The 20936-nt window shown below is 43.0% G+C and overlaps 1 protein-coding gene and 1 long non-coding RNA gene across 8 annotated transcripts in view; one reads left to right on the top strand and one right to left on the bottom strand.

Annotated features, from left to right (window-relative positions):
- Positions 1–2448, bottom strand: part of SMYD2 (SET and MYND domain containing 2) — a 50799-nt gene extending 48351 nt beyond the window's left edge. The window contains exon 1 of one of the 2 annotated variants that reach the window (XM_086694541.1): positions 2181–2448. In XM_086694541.1, the coding sequence (XP_086550667.1) occupies positions 2181–2353 (173 nt within the window). In that variant the 5' untranslated portion in view covers positions 2354–2448. The remainder of the gene's footprint in view (positions 1–2180) is intronic. The other variant, XM_025920995.2, reaches the window with a different exon arrangement.
- On the top strand, positions 1827–20380 carry LOC147572615 (uncharacterized). 6 transcript variants are annotated; one of them, XR_015246364.1, is made up of 6 exons: positions 1831–2230; positions 4521–4572; positions 10576–10687; positions 14006–14229; positions 16492–17025; positions 19028–20380. It is a non-coding gene; the product is annotated as an uncharacterized LOC147572615 (long non-coding RNA). The 6 variants fall into 6 exon arrangements; XR_015246366.1 differs by lacking the exon at positions 16492–17025 and having other exon boundaries at positions 1827–2230; positions 14002–14229; XR_015246362.1 differs by lacking the exon at positions 16492–17025 and having other exon boundaries at positions 1833–2230; positions 4493–4572.
- Positions 20381–20936: the final 556 nt, after the last annotated feature.

The following is a 20936-nucleotide window of genomic DNA, read 5'->3' as shown; positions in this document are numbered from 1 at the left end:
CTTCCACATAATCAAATAGTTGACAGCGGAAATGATGCTGAATCCGTGAGAATGCTCTAACCACGAATTCTAAACTAATTGAACTGAACAGAAATCAGAGTGGAACTCCAATTTCATAGGGATCAAGGTATCATCATTTCTTGTGTGTTACTTTAGTTGATTTCAAATGACTCCTTAGAGAGAAGAAATGACCTGTGGGTGTTGACAGAAGTTCACCAAAGCCAAACAGAGAAGTGTGGCCGGAGTGGGGAGTGGGGAGTGGGGGCAGATGCAGTGGTACCGCCCCCAATGCAGGAGGCAGCCCTGGTGAGGGGTCAGGGGTCGAAAGGCAACAGTTAATGACACTCACAAACGCCATTCAGAAAAAGGAAAAACAAAGCACATGCTCTGTCGCATAGGGCGGGGTGATCTGTGGAGCTGCATCTGACCATACGTTAATGTTCTAAGGTTGGGGGTGTGGATAGTAGATACAGTTAGGACACTCACAGCTCAAGGGAAGCATCTCTCAGCTCTGCTTCTCCTGCTCCGAACCCAGAGGGATTTGATCTTTAATTCATTGGAGGAGTGCACCGGTAACTACGACCTGTGTACCTACTATGTGCCTGGCACTGTGATCTTCTCTCACAGGATGGACTCCAGGAATCACCAGGATCCCTGATGGACGAAGCACCTTCTGTGCTGGGTGACCCCGCTTTGCTCCTGCCACTCCAGACACCCACACTGCTTCAGACTCCGAGCCACAGCGAGGCTCAGAAGATCAAGGGACCAGTCACAGCAGCCTTTTTAACTTTGGGAAAACCCAATGCTCACTTCACTCAAACGTTGCAAAGTGGTGCCATGACCCTTTAGCTCTTGACTCACCAATTCAAAGAGCCACATCACATACAGCCCTTAAGCTGCCCACGGCATGATTCTGCGTCTAGTGCCTTTCCAGGTCCCCCCAAGCGGAAGACAGTTCTGGCAGGGAGTCTGGGCAAGATTACTATAATATTTAGCCTTTGTCCCTTCTTTTGCTATGTCTTATCGTAGAATAAGGCACACAAGTCTGGGAGACTGGGGACTCCAGTGTATGTTGGACTTGAGACCTGTATTCAAAAGGTACCTGCAGGACCCCAGGTCAGCATAATCTAACCCAAGAACCTCCATTTCAAAGATGAAGAAACTGAGGTTCAAAGAAAGTAAAGCAGGGTCCATTCTTCAGAGACAAGTGGAAGGTTGGGTACAAACTTACTTCAACGCCATGCTTCCTGTCTCTGGAATTTTACTGAGCACCTAACTAGTAGCAAATGGGCAGAACTGAAGAGGGCAGATTTCATTCCCCTAGCTAGAGGTGAGACTACATGTACACAACCACGATACCTCTCTGAGGATTAGTTTTCTCGTCTGTAAAAGGGAGACAGTGTGTTGGACTGGTGATTTCTCATGTACCTTTCAGGTCTGAAACTGTCACAGGGCTTGAGATAGAATTATGTGTCGCGGTGTATGAATACGTATGTATGTGCATACGTGAGTATACGTATACACATGACATGCTACAATTAAATATCATTTCCAACCACACATTTTGCCTAATGCCCTCAGAGACCATGTTTTCAAAATCCCAAACCAAGGTCAGGCACGTCCCATCAGTGCAGCCCTTCAGAATCTCGGGGCGTGCTCAGCACCCCCTCTGGCTTCTCTCCAAACACAAGCGTTGAGTGAGAAGGAAGAGGAGAGGCCGCGTACTGTACAAGAAATGTTAAGTGTCATTACGTTACCGGGAGGAAACGGCCAAGTGTGCGGCAGGGCTGGGCTGTGGGGGACAGAACACACCGCAGGAAGCACAAGTTAAAGGGGACAGACTGGCTGCTCGAACTCGGGGCCGGGCCGGCAATGCACCAAGAGCGCAGCGCGTGTCCGTGTTTGGAACAAGCCTGGCTCCGAGCCCACGTCTGAGGCCAGGACCCTGCACTCCCGCGCGCGCAACTCCGAAAAATGGGCCGTGCCGGGGGCGCTCGGCGGGCGCTTTGGCGGCTCGGTCCCAGCGCACGTGGCACGGCCGGCGCGGGCTGAAAGCGCGGCCGCCGCCCCAACCGCCGGCGCTAGGACCCGGCGCGCCGCGCGCACTTCCTCCCGCCGCGGTCCGAGCCGCCGCCGCGGCGCCCCCGCCGCCCGCTCGGCCGCCCGCGCCGCCGCCCTACCTGGCGAAGCAGTACTCGCAGTGGTTGCCCCGCTCGTTGACCGTGAGCACGTAAGCGTAGGCCGGGCAGGAGAAGAGCAAGTCCCCCACGTGGAAGGGCCGCAGGGCCCGCAGCCCCCGGCCCTTGCCGGGGCTGCAGAAGCGCTCCAGGCCGCCGTCGCCCGCGGCCCTCATGCCGGCTGCGGGGCGGGGCTGGCGGGGCCGGCGCGGGGGGCACCCGGAGCGGCGGCTCCCCGCGAGCTGTTATTGGAGAAGCGTCACCCAGAGCCGCGGGGGGGGGGGGGTTGGGGGGCGGGGAGGGAAGCCGCCGGAGACGCGGCGGCGGCGGCCACCGCTCCCCGGAAGGGACGCCGGCCCCGCCCGGCCCTCGCGCGTCCCCGGTGGGGGAGGAGGGGGACCGGACCGGTGGCCCCGCCCCGCTCGCCGGACCCTCGGCGGCCGCCCGGCACGCGCTCGGGACGCTTCCGGTGTGGCGGCGACCCGCGCCGCAGCCCGGGCGGCTCCTGGAAGCGGGGCGCGAGGCGTGTGCGTCTCCGCGGGCAGAGCGGACGCCGTCCCCTCTCCCGTGGGCGGTTGGGGTCGCCGCGGGCGGCGAGGTCCCAAGGCCTCCTCGGACAGTCAGCCTGGCCCACACGGTGACCAGCCCTTGGCATAAAGAAGGGGACAAAGGTGTTTTCTCAACCTTACGTAGTCTGTCCTTGTCAGAGACCCTGTAAGGAGTGGTCCGGGAACACCGAAGAGAAACCACCTAGGAAGAGTGTGACTTGCTGAGGGCTAAAGGGTGCTCGCCCAAGGTTAAAGGCTTTTAAACCTCGTGAGGCTCTGAACCTTCCAGGGAGTCTCTTGAGTGTTCAGTGTGAACGTTTGCCCCTCTAGTGGAAGTTAATTACAGGAACAGGAGAGGAAATGCGCGGGTCAGCAGGGCTCACTGAGTCTCTGCATTCAAGACTTTCTCTTTGCAGAGAAAGCAGGAGATAACCTTGCCTTCAAGGAACTTAGACTCTTTTGGGGTCCAAAAGCCATGCTGTGGCCAGAACACTAGGCTAGAATTTGCAGCGGTTTTAATCGCTTCGACCACTCACTGTCATCTTAGAAAAGTCGGTTTGGTTACGAATCCCAGAGAGGATTTGAAACATGCAAAGCTCATTGAACAGTACTTGACACATAAGTCCTATACACGTGCATGCTATTGGTATTACTCCTATGACAAAGGAGGATATAGTCTGTGTTCCACAAAGAGTTAAGGAAGGACTGAAATTGACAAGGAAGGACTGAAATTGACGTGCATGCGGTAAAAACTCTTGAAAGTGCGAAGGGAGAATTTAGCAGAAAACACTAATACTAAAAACTCAAGTTTGATCTCAAATTATGTTACATGTGTGAGTTCAGGATTAGTTTAGCAAAGGGAAAGATAAATACGATTTGGAATATGCCATAAGATCAAGAGAATTTTTAACCCCTCAATAAAATTCCTAAAAAAAGGAATAAGCCTCTAGTCCTCCTGTAAAGAAAAATACATTATGGACACTATTTCATTTATGCCTTTGAAGAAGCATTCACTGAGTAGCCACCAGGATAGAAAGATGGACAAAATGTAGGGCTGAGTCTTTGCACTTGACACATTCACAACCCAATGACAATTACTGTTAGTGTAACGGGCCAATTGTGCTAAGTGCCTCAAACACATTATCACATTTTTTCCGTAACTGCAACAGCCCAATGAGTTAGGCATTAAGTCCCCCCTTTCCAAAGTAGGAAACTAAGAATCATTTCCAAGGCCACACAGTAAGTGGCAGAATTTGGTTTCAAACTCAAGTAAGTCCGAATGTGAGACCCATGCTCTTAACCCAAATGTCCCTCTGCATACAAATATAGCTCACCGAGGAGTCTTGTTATGGTGGCTTGTGCGCAGTATCCTGTGAGAACACAAGCAGTGAGTGACAAGCTCAGCCTGAGAAATGGGGGTTGACTCAGGGCCTGGGCCACATGCAAGGAACGCTTGAGCCTAAAAGGATGAATGAAACTTTACTAGCAAAGGAGCAGAGACGTTTTCTGGGCAGAGAGAAATGCACACAAGGACAGAGGGACTTGAAAGAACAATGTGTGTTGGGGCCCTGGGAGTGGTTCTGGGTGGAACACAAGTTTTGGGCCCTCCAGTTTTTTTCAACATTCTGATCCTGTGGGGCTCCCGCCAACACAAAGATGAAAAAGGCTGGCATAAAAGTAAATAAACAATGACAATACAGTAAACAATTTATTGTTTTAAGGATTAATTGTACAAAGTAACCTACTTTTTGCTTCTTTTATTGCAAGTGACTTTTTTTTTCTTTCATGGGGAAAGATTTCCAATGACTGAGAAAAACAATACCCTGGCTACTGAGCTGTCTTTCCAGGTGAGCAGTGGCTGGAACAGACTTATTCTTGTGGGTGAAGGTGACTGTGATTTAGGAACGCTGGAAAAGAAACCACCTCACTTCAGAAAAATGCTTGTGCTGAACTCAAGTGACTCAAGATGGGGAAATGGTCAGTTAAGCAATGGTCATGAATTTAGGAGCTTAAATTACCAGGAAAACTGTGTTTAAATAAACGGCCAGGCAATGGCAACAAACCAGGCAGGCAGCCTGATGACCGCACTCTTAGCGCAGCTCATGCTTGTCAGTCTGGCACTCTGCGTGCTCAGATTCCGGAAAAGTCGCCTTCCAGCTGCCAGGGCCCCTTCACCTTTTACCCTCCCCTCCGCCCCTTAGCTCAGAAGGAACAGGGTTTGAATGGAGTTTTTGGTTCCTTCGCCTCACTGTAGCTCGGAGGAAATGATCCAACGACAAAGGCCCTGTTTGCTTAATTTCCCTAACCTAGAAGCTGATCCAATTCGTGAGTAAAATATCTTTCCAACCACAGATTAGCACATGAAAGAAATAGCTCTGGCCTAGGGAAATAAAGCGTTTGCAAAGAAGGAACACCAAGGAACATGGACAGTGGGCCTTCACCCTGTACCGCCGTACCTATACGTGTATTTCACTTACTGATTGCATGCTATGTGCTTGCACTGTGATGGAGCCTTGTCATACAAAGGCAACAACACTGACATCCGCATAATTATTGTAGGAGCCGAGTCATGGCATCCAAAGATAATTCTATCCTGATCCCTAGAGCCTGTGTTACCTTATATAGGATAAAAGCATCTCGTGGAATATACTAAGTTGTTAAATGGAGGATCTTGAGATGACAAGATTAGGCTGGATTATCTAGGTGAGCCCTCCATGCCATCATAAGTGTCCTTCCAAGAGAGAGGCAGAGGAGATGTGACACAGACGGGAGGAAGCAGCAATGTTAGCGGGCAGGCAGGGACGGCAGTGATGTGGCCACGGTCTCAGGAACGCAGACAGCCACCAGAAGCTAGAAGATGCAAAGAACGGCTTTTTCCCTCTGAGCCTCCAGAAGGAGTGTGGTCCTGCTCACACCTGGCTTTCAGCCCAGTGATGCTGGTTTTCAGGACTCTAGCCTCCGGAACCATGACCCAATACATTTCTGTGGTTTTAAGCCATCTAGTTCGTGGTAATTTGGTGCAGCTGCCATAGAAAATTCATGCAAGTTATAATACAATAAAAGGGGGGTTTTATTTAAGTAATGTCTGTACCCCACATGGGGCTTAAACTCATGACCCCAAGATCAAGAGTTGCTTGTTCTTCCAAGTGAGTCAGCTGGGCCCCCCTCAATAAAAGTTTTAATAGAGTGAGGAACAAAGTACAGTAGAAAGGCTTTACAAAACACCTGACATTGTAGTTCCTTCTAGAAGGAAGACTAAAGGTTGACCGAAAGAAGGCCCCCAAAATAGGTTCAAGAACCGGAAGGTGTAAATTCACTGGGATGAGAGAGACTTGACCATCTGGGCAAATATTTTTCTTTTCTTTCCTAAAACTCTTATTTTTTTAAGTAATCTCTACACCCAATGTCAGGCTCAAACTCCCAACCCTGAGACCAAGAGTCACAGGCTCTACCGACTGAGCCAGCCAAAGTGCCCCAAGTGTTTTTCTTTTATTTAACATGAGATCATGACCTGAGCTGAAATCAAGAGTCACACTTAACTGACGGAGCCACCCAAGCCCCCGCCCCCTCCACCCCCCCCCCAGGTATACTTTTAAAATCTATTCCCATTTAATCCTCCTAATGACATTTTACAGAGGAGAATACTGAATCACTATAGTTAAATAACTTGTCCAAGTGAACAGTGGGGTTAGGACTCAAAGCCAGGCTACGTTGTGATGAGTCCATGGCGTGGACCAGTCCAGTACACTACCCTTTTGGCCCAACTTACGGCCCCAGGTAAGAGGTATCGAATGAAGCTGGGCCAGCAAAGTAAGCCCCATAATGTAGGGTTCCCTAAGGCCGTGAGCATAGGAATTCGATGCGTTATATGGGTACTAGAAAGCCAGAGAGAAACATGGCTGGCACGATCTGATTGTTGCTTTAGAAAGGTCATCTTTATGACTGAATGTAGGATGAGTTCTAGGGGTCTGAGGGCAGAGAGAGAGAGAAGTAAGGAGTCTGATGCAGTAGATAGTCCAGAGGAGAGATGTTGCTGGCATGAACAAGGACAGTGACCGTGGTGACGAAGAAGAGGGATATGGATTTGAAGAACTTTTAATTTAGTTACCAGGACTTCATGATTAGGGTGTAAAGGCAACGGAGAAGGGGGAGTATAAGCCATGGAAAAATAGGTCCCATGATGGCCAACATCACCTCAATCCAGGCCGTCAAGTGCCTTTCCTCCCCTCTTCTGCCTTGCGTGTGTCCCACGAACAAGATTTTGTTACTTCTTCACTGTGTTTCTTGTTCAGTGTCCCTTCATTTCTATTTTTCTCCTAAGTTTATTTATTTATTTTGAGGGACGGAGAGGGACAGAGAGAGGGGGAGAGAGAATCCCAAGCAGGCTCCATGCTGCCAGTGCAGAGCATGATGTGGGGCTCAAACTCACAAACCGCGAGATCGTGACCTGAGCCGAAACCAAGAGTCTGATGCTCAACCAACTGAGCCACCCAGGTGCCTCCCATCATTTTTATTTTTATGCCACTCAGTTCATACGGCTTCATGCCTGGATTGCTGCAATGACAGTAATATTTTGAGATAGCCAGAGATCAGCCAGCCAGCTGTGAGATATTTGCTTCCATACCCTCACCGTTCCTCCCATTCGGCCAATAGTCCTGACTCAGAGAAGAGATGATATTGCAGAATACAAGGGAGAGGGCTCTTGGGATTCAGGAGCTGAGGGTCTCAGGAGACTCAAGCTCCAATCATAGCGATTCGCAGATTCATGACAATATAGAGCAAGGAGTCACTCTGCCCAGAGAAGATTCTCCCGGACAAGGGTAGGGAGGAGAACTGGAAGGAAAGCAAGAGGAAAGTTGGGGAGCTCTTCTGAGAAAAGAACATGCACCTTAGTTTCCTTCCAGGCTAAATGCTGGAGGAGTAGAGTAGCATAACAAAAAACCCCTTAGCGTTCAGGGGACTCAGCACAGAGATAACCTATGTGCTAGTCTCACGTAGACCCAAGATTGCCCTGTGTACCAGAAATGGGTGTGTGGGAGAAAGACTCTCCGAGGTCTCCCAATGGGAAGCTGGAGAGTGGGTTCCCATATCCCTAAGAGGGGACCTCACGTAGACAAGTGAGCCATCCAAGGGAACCACTGTGGATGAGACCAAGGGACTACCCAGCAGAGACCTGTGCGGATCAGATGTTCCACCCCTGGCCAAACACTCCATGCATTAGCACCATGGTGCCACCCAAACAAGGCAACCCCAGGATACAGAGTAGGGTCTCCCCCTCTTCTGTGTGCCTGACTTACTGTTGTCAAATGTCTTGTCTTAAAATAATTGCTTTCATAATGAGACTTTCTGTCGAAGAACTCCCAGCTGCTGTTTATTGTACATCTCAACAAAGTCAAGCTCTTCTTTCTGGCTTTAAAAAACCAACCTCTGGCACACCTGGGTGGCTCAGTGGTTCGGCCTCCCACTTCAGCTCAGATCATGATCTCACAGTCCGTGAGTTCAAGCCCCACGTCGGGCTCTGTGCTGACAGCCTGGAGCCTGCTTCAGGTTCTGTCTCTCCCTCTCTCTCTCTCTGCCACTCCCCTGCTCGCATTCTGTCTCTCAAAAATAAAATAAAAACATTAAAAAAAATTACATAGGGGCGCCTGGGTGGCGCAGTCGGTTAAGCGTCCGACTTCAGCCAGGTCACGATCTCACGGTCCGTGAGTTCGAGCCCCGCGTCAGGCTCTGGGCTGATGGCTCGGAGCCTGGAGCCTGTTTCCGATTCTGTGTCTCCCTCTCTCTCTGCCCCTCCCCCGTTCATGCTCTGTCTCTCTCTGTCCCAAAAATAAATAAAAAACGTTGAAAAAAAAATTAAAAAAAAAATTACATAAATAAAGAATCCAGACATTCAAAAGCACCCATGTTGCAACAATGCTCGCAAGTGACAGTGCTGTGTTATCTCGCTGGCAGGCAAAGGTGTAGACCCAGAAATAAACCTCTGCTTCCAGGCTGAAGTGCAGCAAGACCATTCCTAACGCATCGTTTACAGTCCCAACACCAGCATCTCCGCTACACTGCAGCATTTCTGCTAGAGGCAGAGTTATCCCAGAAGAAGAAACTATTAATATCAGTGGGAGGAGTAACCAAGTCAGAGAAAAGTACATAAATATTTCAGAGTGAGATTGATCAATTCTTAAACTACCAGCCGTATTTTCTTGTACTTGGGGGGAGAGGAAGGAAGGAAGGGAGGGAGGGAGGGAGGAAGAGCTTAAGCTGGCTTTGTCCTCATGATTCAGAAATATAATAGTTCTAACTAGATACTAAAAATTGAATAAAGAGACAACAAAGGTCCAGGGAAAGGCCCCCTTACTGACAGATTTGGTTCTCATCTAGACTTGTAACCTCTGGAACACCACATTTTTCCCCCATTAAAAAAAAAAAAAAAAAAAAAAAGGACTAAATGTAAAAAAGTTTAGCTTGTATATTTCTATTTTTATTGAGAACTGTTAACTTTCTTATTTAGGGGGAGGCAGTGTCATCTAGTTGACGGAACGAGGCGGGGTGGGTATAGAATTTTACCGTTGTTACCAATTGGCTGGTGACCTTTAGCAACTCACCCACTGATTTTATGTGAGGGCAGAGGAGTTTCACAAAAAGAAGAGATAAGGTGTGATATTTAAAGCCTTAAAGCTTTAGTCTACCTCTTTTATAGCTTTAATTTTTACAAAGAATTTGAATATATCAGTATAGCTTATTTCTTTTTTAAGGCGGAAGAAAAATACGAGGGGAAAAAAAGTCCGTAGTATGAACTGAAGAACAATCCATGCAAAAGCTGCAAATTGTCAGCTGTTATCATCTTAACTTTGAGTTATCCCAACACTTAAAAAAAATCTTTGGTTTGGTTTTCTTTTCCTAGTAAGGATTACTAGTGACATTAACCGTTTATTATTTGGGAGGTCTTCAAAATTTAAGGTAAATACAATCTATTTTCTTTAGCTGGAAAACAAATTGCTCGATACCAAATGAATTTACACAACAGTATCATTAAAGACAGAGACTTTAAAGAGACAAATAATGTATTGAACTATTTCAGAAAGTACACACAGGACAAACACATATTTTATCTGAATATACTATAATGGCTACTTTTTAAGAAATTTTAAACATTCTGCCATTTATTTCACTGACATATTTTTGATAGTGGCTGATGAAATTTTCATTTTTTGCATGTGTTGCTTCCTGGGTTTCCTTCATCACAAGCTATAGCTTTGTCTTTTCTTTTTTTTAATTTTATTTTTCTATTTTTTAAAATTTACATCCAAATTAGTTAGCATACAGTGCAACAATGATTTCAGGAGTAGATGCCTTAGTGCCCCTTACCCATTTAGCCCATCCCCCCTCCCACAACCCCTCCAGTAACCTTCTCTTCTCCATATTTAAGAGTCTCTTGTGTTTTGTCCCCCTCCCTGTTTTTATATTATTTTTGTTTCCCTTCCCTTCCGTTCATCTGTTTTGTTCATATGATTTTTGTCTTTCTCTGACTAATTTCGCTTAACATAATACCCTCCAGTTCCATCCATGTAGTAGCAAATGGCAAGATTTCATTCTTTTTGATTGCCGAGTAATACTCCATTGTGTGTGTGTGTGTGTGTGTGTGTGTATGCCACATCCATTCATCCATCGATGGACATTTGGGCTCTTTCCATACTTTGGCTATTGTTGATAGTGCTGCTATAAACATGGGGGTGCATGTGTCCCTTCAAAACAGCACACCTGTATCCCGTGGATAAATGCTTAGTAGTGCAATTGCTGGGTCGTAGGGTAGTTCTATTTTCAATTTTTTGAGGAACCTCCATACTGTTTTCCAGAGTGGCCGCACCAGCTTGCATACCCACCAACAACGCAAAAGAGATCCTCTTTCTCCGGATCCTCGCCAACAGCTGTAGTTGACTGAGTTGTTCATGTTTGCCATTCTGACAGGTGTAAGCTGTCAGATTATGATTTTGATTTGTATTTCCCTGATGATGAGTGATGAGCATTTTTTCATGTGTCAGTTGGCCATCTGGATGCCTTCTTTGGAGAAGTGTCTTTTCATGTCTTTTGCCCATTTCTTCACTGGATTATTTATTTTTTGGGTGTTGAGTTTGATAAGTTCTTTATCAGTTTTGGATACTAACCCTTTATCTGATATGTCATTTGCAAATATCTTCTCCCATTCCATCAGATGCCTTTTAGTTTTGCTTATTGTTTCCTTCACTGTTTCCTTCACAGAAGCTTTTTATTTTGATGAGGTCCCAGTAATTCATTTTTGCTTTTGTTTCCCTTGCCTCCAGAGATGTGTTGAGTAAGCAGTTGCTGTGGCCAAGATCAAAGAGGTTTTTGCCTGCTTTCTCCTTGAGATTTTGATGGCTTCCTGTCTTACATTGAGGTCTTTCATCCATTGAGTTTATTTTTGTGTATGGTGTAAGAAAATGGTCCAGGTACATTCTTCTGCATGTCGATGTCCAGTTTTCCCAGCACCACTTGCTGAAGAGACTGTCTTTATTCCATTGGATATTCTTTCCCGCTTTGTCGAAGATTAGTTGGCCATACGTTTGTGAGTCCATTTCTGGATTCTGCATTCTGTTCCATTGATCTGAGTGTCTGTTCTTGTGCCAGTACCATACTGTCTGGATGATTACAGCTTTGTAGTATAGCTTGAAGTCTGGGATTGTAATGCCTCCTGCTTTGGTTTTCTTTTTCAAGATCACTTTGGCTATTCGGGGTCTTTTCTGGTTCCATACAAATTTTAGGATTATTTGTTCTAGCTCTGTGAAGAATGCTGGTGTTACTTGGATAGGGATTGCATTGAATATGTAGATTGCTTTGGGTAGTATTGACATTTTAACAATATTTGTTCTTCCTATCCAGGAGCATGGAATCTTTTTCCATTTCTCGGTGTCTTCTTTGATTTCTTTCATAAGCTTTCTATAGTTTTCAGTGTATAGATTTTTCACCTCTGTGGTTAGATTTATTCCTAGGTATTTTATGGTTTTTTGTGCAACTGTAAATGGGATCGATTCCTTGATTTCTCTTTCTGTCACTTCATTGTTGGTGTATAGGAATGCAACCGATTTCTGTGCATTGATTTTATATCCTGCAACTTTGCTGAATTCATGAATCAATTCTAGCAGTTTGTTTGGTGGAATCTTTTGGGTTTTCCATATAGAGTATCATGTCATCTGCGAAGAGTGAAAGTTTGACCTCCTCCTGGGCGATTTGGATGCCTTTTATTTCTTTGTGTTGTCTGATTGCAGAGGCTAAGACTTCCAATACTATGTTGAATAACAGTGGCAAGAGTGCACATCCCTGTCTTGTTCCTGACCTTAGGGGGAAAGCTCTCAGTTTTTCCCCATTGAGGATGATATTAGTGTTGGGTTGTTCATATATGGCTCTTATGATCTCGAGGTGCGCTCCTTCTATCCCTACTTTCTTGAGGGTTTTTATCAAGAAAGGATGCTGTATATTGTCAAATGCTTTCTCTGCATCTATTGAGAGGATCATATGGTTCTTGTCCTTTCTTTTATTGATGTGATGAATCACATTAATTGTTATGCGGATATTGAACCAGCCCTGCATCCCAGGTATAAATCCTGCTTGGTCGTGGTGAATAATTTTTTAATGTATTGTTGGATCCGTTTGGCTAATATCTTGTTGAGGATTTTTGCACCCATGTTCATTAGGGAAATTGGTCTATAGTTCTCCTTTTTAGTGGGGTCTCTGTCTGGTTTTAGAATCAAGGTAATGCTGACTTCATAGAAAGAGTTTGGAAGTTTTCCTTCCATTTCAATTTTTTGGAACAGTTTCAAGACAATAGGTGTTAATTCTTCCTTAAATGCTTGGTAGAATTCCCCTGGAAAGCCATCTGGCCCTGCATTCTTGTTTTTTGGCAGATTTTTTATTACTAATTCGATTTCCTTACTGGTTATGGGTCTGTTCAAATTTTCTATTTCTTCCTGTTTCAGTTTTGGTAGTGTATATGTTTCTAGGAATTTGTCCATTTCTTCCAGATTACCCATTTTATTGGCATATAATTGCTCATAATATTCTCTTATTATTGTTTTTATTTCTGTTGTGCTGGTTGTGATCTCTTCTCTTTCATTCTTGATTTTATTTATTTGGGTCCTTTACTTTTTCTTTTTGATCAAACTGGCTAGTGGTCTATCAATTTTGTTAATTCTTTCAGAGAACCAGCTTCTGGTTTTATTGATCTGTTTTGTTTTGTTTTGTTTTGTTTTGTTTTGTTTCGATAGCATTAATTTCTGCTCTAATGTTTATTATTTCCTGTCTTCTGCTGGTTTGGGGTTTTATTTGCTGTTCTTTTTCCAGCTCTTTAGGGCATAAGGTTAGGTTGTGTATCTGAGATCTTTCTTCCTTCTTTAGGAAGGCCTGGATTGCTATATACGTTACTCTTATGGCCACATTTGCTGCATCCCAGAGGGTTTGGGTTGTGGTGTTATCATTTTCATTGGTTTCCATATACTTTTTAATTTCCTCTTTAACTTCTTGTTAGCCCATTCATTCTTTATTAGGATGTTCTTCAGTCTCCAAGTATTTACCTTTCCAAATTTTTCCCTGTGGTTGATTTCGAGTTTCATAGCATTGTGGTCTGAAAATATGCACGGTATGATCTCAATCTTTTTGTACTTACTTAGGGCTGATTTGTATCCCAGTATATGGTCTATTCTGGAGAATGTTCCATGTGCACTGGAGAAGAATGTATATTCTGCTGCTTTAGGGTGAAATGGTCTGAATATATCTCTTAAGTCCATCTGGTCCAGTGTGTCATTCAGAGCCATTGTTTCCTTGTTGATTTTTTGATTAGATGATCTGTCATTGCTGTGAGTGGGGTGTTGAAGTCTCCTATTATTATGCTATTACTATCGATGAGTTTCTTTATGTTTGTGATTAATTGATTTATATATTTGGGTGCTGCCACATTTGGTGCATGAATGTTTACAATTGTTAGGTCTTCTTGGTGGATAGACCCCTTGATTATGATATAATGCCCTTCTGCATCTCTTGATACAGTCTTTATTTTAAAGTCTAGATTGTCTGATACAAGTATGGCTACTCCGGCTTTCTTTTGTTGTCCATTAGCATGATAGATGGTTCTCCATCCCCTTATTTTCAATCTGAAGGTGTCTTTAGGTCTAAAGTGGGTCTCTTGTAAACAGCATATAGATGGATCTTGTTTTCTTATCCATTCTGTTACACTGTGTCTTTTTTTTTTTTAATGTTTATTTATTTTTGAGACAGAGACAGAGCATGAGCACGGGAGGGGCAGAGAGAGAGGCAGACACAGAATCCGAAGCAGGATCCAGACTCTGAGCCGTCAGCACAGAGCCGGACGTGGGGCTCGAACACACGAACTGTGAGATCATGACCTGAGCTGAAGTCGGATGCTTAACCGACGGAGCCACCCAGGTGCCCCTATTACCCTGTGTCTTTTGATTGGAGCATTGATTCCATTGATATTTAGAGTGAGTACTGAAAGATATGAATTTATTGTCATTATGATGCTTGTAGAGTTGGAGTTTCCGGTGGTATTCTCTGGTCCTTTCTAATCTTTGTTGCTTATGGTATTTATATATATACCATTATTTATATATATGCTTATGGCATATATATATATATATATATATATTTTTTTTTTTTTTTTCATCTTTTCTCCCCTCAGAGAGTCCCCCTTAAAATTCCTTGCAGGGCTGGTTTAGTTATCACAAACTCCTTTAATTTTTGTTTGTCTGGGAAACTTTTTATCTCTCCTTCTATTTTGAAGGATAGCCTTGCTGGACAAAGAATTCTTGGCTGCATATTTTTCTGATTCAGCACATTGAATATATCCTGCCACTCCTTTCTGGCCTGCCAAGTTTCTGTGGATAGGTTGCTGCAAACCTGATCTATCTTCCCTTGTAGGTTAGGGACTTTTTTTCCCTTGCTGCTTTCATGATTCTCTCCTTGCCTGAGTATTTTCTGAATTTGACTGTGATATGCCTTGTTGATGGTCGGTTTTTGTGGAATCTAATGGGGGTCCTCTGTGCTTCCTGGATTTTGATGTCTGTGTATTTCCCCAGGTTAGGAAAGTTTTCTGCGATAATTTGCTCACATAGCCCTTCTACCCCTTTTTTCTCTCTCTTCATCTTCTGGGACCCCTATGATTCTGATGTTGTTCCTTTTTAATGAGTCACTGATTTCTCTAATTCTTAAATCGTGCTCTTTTGCCGTAATCCTCCTCTTTTTTTCTGCTTCATTATTCTCTATAAGTTTGTCCTCTATATCGCAGATTCTCTCTTCTGCCTCATCCATTCTTGCTGCTGCTGCATCCATCTGTGATTGCAGCTCAGTTATAGCGTTTTTAATTTTATTCTATTTTTTACTTCTTTTATCTCTGCAGAAAGGGATTGTAAAATATTTTCGACTCCGGCTAGTATTCTTATTATCGTGATTCTAAATTCTGGTTCAGACATCTTGCTTGTATCTGTGTTGGTTAAATCCCTGGCTGTCATTTCTTAGTGCTCTTTCTTTTGGGGTTAATTCCTTCACTTTGTCATTTTGAAGGGAGAAAAGGAATTAAAGAGATAGAAAAATTAAAATTAAAAAATTAAAATTAAAGAAATATCAAATTAAAAATTAAACACACACACACACACACACACACACACACAAATCAAATAGATGCTAGATCCTAGGTGTGTTTTCGTCTGAGTGTCGAAAGTGGTTTGACAGATTAGAGGAAAAAAAGGGGGCGGGGGAAAAAAGGAAATCGTTTGAGAATTTGAAAAAATGAGTACACTGAAGTAGACTAAAATGAGATGATGGAGGTAAAATAGAATTTGAAAAAATATACATAAAAGTAAAGAATATAGTAGAAAAAATTAAGGAAAATATTTTTAATAAAAATTAAAAATACGAATTTCTTCTTTTTCTGTATTCAAGAAAAAAGAAAGAAAAAAGAGAAAAAGGATAAAAAAAGAAATCATTTGAAAATTTGACAAAGTGAATACACTGTAGTAGACTAAAATAAAATGATGGAAGTAAAATAGAATTTGAAAAAAGTTACATAAAAGCAAAAAATATAGTAAAAAATTAAATAAAAATATTTTTAATAGAAATTGAAAGTAAAAATGAAGTTTTTCTCTTTCTGCATTCAAGAAAAAGAAAAGAAACGAAAAAGAGAAAAAAGAAAAAGAAAAAAAGGAAATTGTTTGAAAATTTGAAAAGATGAATACACTGAAGTAGACTAAAATAAAATGATGGAAGTAAAATGGAATTTGAAAAAATTTACACAAAAGTGAAAACTAGAGTAATAAAACTTAAAGAAAATTATTTTTAATAAAAATTGAAAATAAAAATGAATTTTTTTTCTCTTTCTGTATTTGAGAAAAAGTGTAAAAGAGAAAAAGAAAAAAAAGAAAATTGAATAGATGAACCTGCTAATAGATTGAAGTAGGCGTGAAATTACTTCATTTTCCCCTAGAAGTCAGTCTATGTAGCGCTTTATAGTCCATAAACTAAGCCGACGGTGAGACTTGTGTTCTTGAAGAGTGAAGTTAGCCAAGTTGGGCGGGGCTCAGTGTAACAGCTCCGCTCTCCACTAGATGGCGCTGCTAGCTTACTGGGGTGGATTGTTGCGGTGCTCATAGGTGCATATGCGCATGTGCGGAAGCAGTGAAAGTGGCGCCACCCAGCTACCCAGTCTGTTCTCCCGGATCAGCAATCACACATCCATCCTCTGTCTTCAGCTTTCCTCCACTCCCAGCTCTTTCACTCTCCGTGACCAGGCCCCAGGCAGCACCTCTCTCCCGAGTTCCGTCTCAGATGTGGCTGTTTTCCCCAGCCCCTTACTTCTGAAGGACTGCGGCTTTGACCCGTTCCGCCCCTCTGCAGGAGGGTCTCATGGAGCAATGGCCGAATGAGCAATGACCGAATGTCGGCTGCACCCAGGAATGCTTGCTGGACCCTGCTGCTGCTGGTGCTCCGAGACTGTGGCCAGGTGCCAGCCCGCCCCAGAAAAAGTTCACGAGATAGTGTAGCAGCAGTTTTCAGGGATTCTGGAAAATCACAACACACAGCTGGCACCAGGCTTGACCCTTAAGGACCTTGCCCCAGCACCCGCGAATGTGGCTGCCTCTGGGGTCTGCTGGGACCAGGTGGCCTCAACAGTGTCTACCAAATGTCCTTCCATCAGTGGAACCGCTTTTCCCTGTGTGGCCCGAGAACCTCCCGGACCCCACTCTGCTCCTGGGGATTCACCCTTCCCACCAGAGCACCGCCAGGTATGGAGCTGTGGAGTTGCAGCCTTTGCGCTCCCCTTGTTAACAGTCTTAATGGAATTGAAACCCTCTCCTTTCTCCTTTCTCCCTTTTTAGTTTAGTCCCTGTGGCCATTTCCAATTTTCCACTTTCTCTCCGGTTGCTTTTGGGGAAGGGTGCTTTTCCCGTATTCTCCACCCCCCCAGTCTCCGTCCTCTCTCCGCCCGCAAAAGCGGTTCCCTATCCTCAGCGGCTTCTCGGTCCCCAAATTCACCTCTCTGCACCGCGGACCTGCTGAATTCTGTGGTTCAGGTTGTGCAGTTTGTTGTGTTAATCCTCCAATCAGTTTTCTAGGTGTGTAGGATGGTTTAGTGTTGGTCTGGCAGTATTTCATGGATGTGAGACACACAAAAAAACTTAAATGCTGTTCCGCCATCTTGGCTCCTCCTGTCTTTTCTCACCTTTAGGATTTTGTAGATGAAAATCAGAGAAATTGAAAACTGGAAAAAAAAAAGAATAGATAAAGTGGAGTAAATCGAAGTGATTAAAAGTAGTTCTTGGGGTCAAAGGACAAACAAACAAAAGGGCTTGTGCATCTTTTTGTTGTTCATTCACTGATTTAACACTGTAAACCACCCTCTGGGGTACTACAGAGGAGCCAAAGTAGATGAGACCCACATCTCGAACTCCAGGAATTTAGTGTTGCAAAGAAGAAACATGACATACATTTAGGAAGCTAGAACTCTCCAGGAGAATGGAAGCTTCATAAGGGCAAGGTATTTTGTCTCTTTGGATCCTTACTATAGCCTCAGGGAGTGTCTTGCACAAAGCAGGTACTCGAGAAATAGTGGTCGGATGAATGGATAAAACACAGTAGAGTGTTGAGCCATTTAAGAACTGTAAAAAAAAAAAAGTGAAATTGGTAAGGGGAGGAGCAGGTAACTTCCAGCATCTTTGAAATTATGGACGTAACTTGTAGGTAAGTATGTTGACAGCCCATGAACAGAATCTCCTGTGTGCGCTGCTGTTGTTTTTCAAATCCATCACCTGCTCCGTCAACCTCTTCAAGTAAGACCACGAACACAGCAAGCAAAGAACATGTTACTTAAACATGCTGGGCCTCAGCGAAGTGACGAAGTTAGATTACATGAGGGTTTGTGGGGGCAAATATGCAAGATCCTTTTAAATGTCAGAATGGTTAAATGTGTACACTATCCCATCAAACCTCTGATTTGATAGATATTCTACCCCCCAGAGTAGAAGACCCAAAGAGAAAATACTAAGGTGGTAAGAGTAGAGGTGCTTTGCCAATACGATGAAAATTGTGAAGATAAGACATGAACGACTGAATTTTAGGAAACAGTGGAAGGGAGAGAGGATCAAAGTCTTTTGGGTTTTACTGTCTTATTATTTAAATTAACTTCAACCAAAAGAATTGCCTTTTCCCAACCTAAACAACGTTGAGCCTAACTCATGTTCCTAAATCCTCTGAATGTTTCTCAATATCCTTCTGAATAGTTGACTAAAAATACCAGTTTGTTTTGGGGTGTTTTTGCGGGGACCTCTTTGCTAGGTGACTGTGACTTTTACAAAGGGGTGCTGGTGCCTGCCAAAGTTTGGCCAGTCTGCAGCAAAATAAGAGGAATCCAAACAATGCAAGATCTATATTTGTAAAGCCACACTGACTCATTTGAAAGGACTTTAAAGAAAAACAAAAACTTGAGATTAGAACCTTTATGGTTAGAATATTTTTTTCTTCTTAAATGATGGAGGCCAAAGATGGCATTCCTTTTAATGTTCTGGAGAAAATAAAAATTGTCATCCTCTGTGGATCCCACCACCTTTTAAATAAGTTGTACTATTTTCTGAAATTTAAAGGCACAGATGTTAAGAATGGCATTAGAGTGTCATTGCAGAGACTAGTTGGTTTTATTCCTTAATGCAGATTGTAGAGTCTTCAAATAACCTTATTATGCTAAGTATTCAGAATCATGACACCTTGGTTTCCTTTATTTCTTGGTCTTAGACACTGATGCCTCTCAGCGTCATTTAATACACCAGACTACTATGGAACAAGAAACAGAAGGCTGCATGCAATTGAAACTATCATTTCTTTAAAGACATCTAAAAAATTCATTTCTGGTCTTACCACAATTCATTATTTTTGGAAAAGAGACAAGGCATCTTTGATGACAGTGTTAATAACATTACTGTTTTAAGCAAACATTTACCGATGTAGTTTTATGGAATCCCATAAATGACTTATTTATGTTACATAGAGTACTAAGGAAACAACTATGGAAAAACATTATAAGATCACTGATTTTATTGCTCTATAAGCAATGTATATTAACTTTATGAAACTTCGAAAACACATATAAACCCAGAGATTACTAGTGTAAAGTTTTTATTGTAGTCATTCAACACCTTTCTTTAGCAACATAGAAATCTTTTACAATAAAAATTGGATTATATTGTACATGCTGTTTTATAACCTGCATTTTTCATCCTAAAAATATGTTGTAAATCTATTTCCATAGCATTAAATGTTTTTCTACATCATTTTAATGACTTCATACTGTGATATTTTATAATGTACTATCATCTAATTAACAAGTTCCTTGTTAGGTACTGTTTTTTGTTGTTGTTGTTGTTGTTGTTTTTCCCATTGTTGAAATGAACATCTTTGCTAAATTAAATCTTGTTTTACATTCTCGAGTAATTCATTGGGCTAGATTCTAAAAGTAGACTCGTTGGGTTAAGTGTACACAAATTTATAAAACTTTTCATATATAGTGTGGAACTGACATAAAAATGTGTTTATTTATTTGCTTAATTTATTACAATATTTACAGTCCATGAGGAAGATAGAAAAATAATCTAATTCACTGCATAACACTCCTTGCACTTCATTTAATTTCAAAAAAACTCATTACAGCTAAAATGAGACTTCTTAGACTAAGTTGTCAAACTTTGACTAAAGGGATCCTGCAGATCATTTGGCTTAAAAGCTTTATGCTAGAGCTGAGGGAACTGAGCTGAAGTTATAACGTGTCCTGTTCACAGTTCAGCCTAACAAGTAATGGAGCCAACTCAGTCCTGGATCCAGATGCTCTTTTTTCCTCCAAAGACCCTCGAGAGAAGAGCAAGTCATTCTTCTTTAGATAGTCAGCACGGAATTGACGTGTCTCTGAGCTTTCTGGAATTGCTCTGCGGTCTTTCGTTGTACCATAATTTCTTTCACTATCACCTAGTTGATGGACATGAGGATTGCCTGGAGTTATTAACTAGTTTAAACAATGTGGCAAGAAACAATCTTTTAAATAGCTGTTTAAATATGTCTAACAAATATAAATTGCTTTTCTTTTGGGAAATGTTACATGTTGTATTATTTCCTGGAGATTCACGATGCAAATTTACGGACTAAACAAATATTTATTGAACACCTACCAGCTGTGCTACATGCTGGGAGTAACATTAAAGGCTCTGAAAATTCTTACAGTAACAAAATCTTTCAAATTTTTAAAATTAAAAATTTCCCAACCTTTTTTTTTTTTTTAAATCATAGCACCCTTCTCCACCCACCCCCCCTTTAAAAAACTGAACATCTTGGGGCGACTGGGTGGGTCAGTCTGTTAGGTGTCGGACTTCGGCTCAGGTCATGATCTCAGGGTTCCTGGGTTTGGGCCCCGCGTCAGGCTCTGTGCTGACAGCTCGGAGCCTGGAGCCTGCTTTGGATTCTGTGTGTCTCTCTCTCCCTGCCCCTCCCCCACTCATGCTCTCTCAAAAATAAATAAACATTAAAAAAATTAAAAAAAAAACTGAACATCTGCTAGTATTGTACTAGTCGTTTCTGGAGCAGAATTTGGAAAATGCTATCTGGTATCAGTCTTGTTGAAAACTACTAATTACCTAGTTGTTACTTTTGTAGGGAC

This window comes from Puma concolor, chromosome E4 (assembly GCF_028749965.1).
Source record: "Puma concolor isolate L17-30 chromosome E4, mPumCon1.1.hap2, whole genome shotgun sequence".
NCBI classification, from domain to species: Eukaryota; Metazoa; Chordata; class Mammalia; order Carnivora; family Felidae; genus Puma; species Puma concolor.
This window is presented reverse-complemented; position numbering and strand designations above follow the sequence as displayed.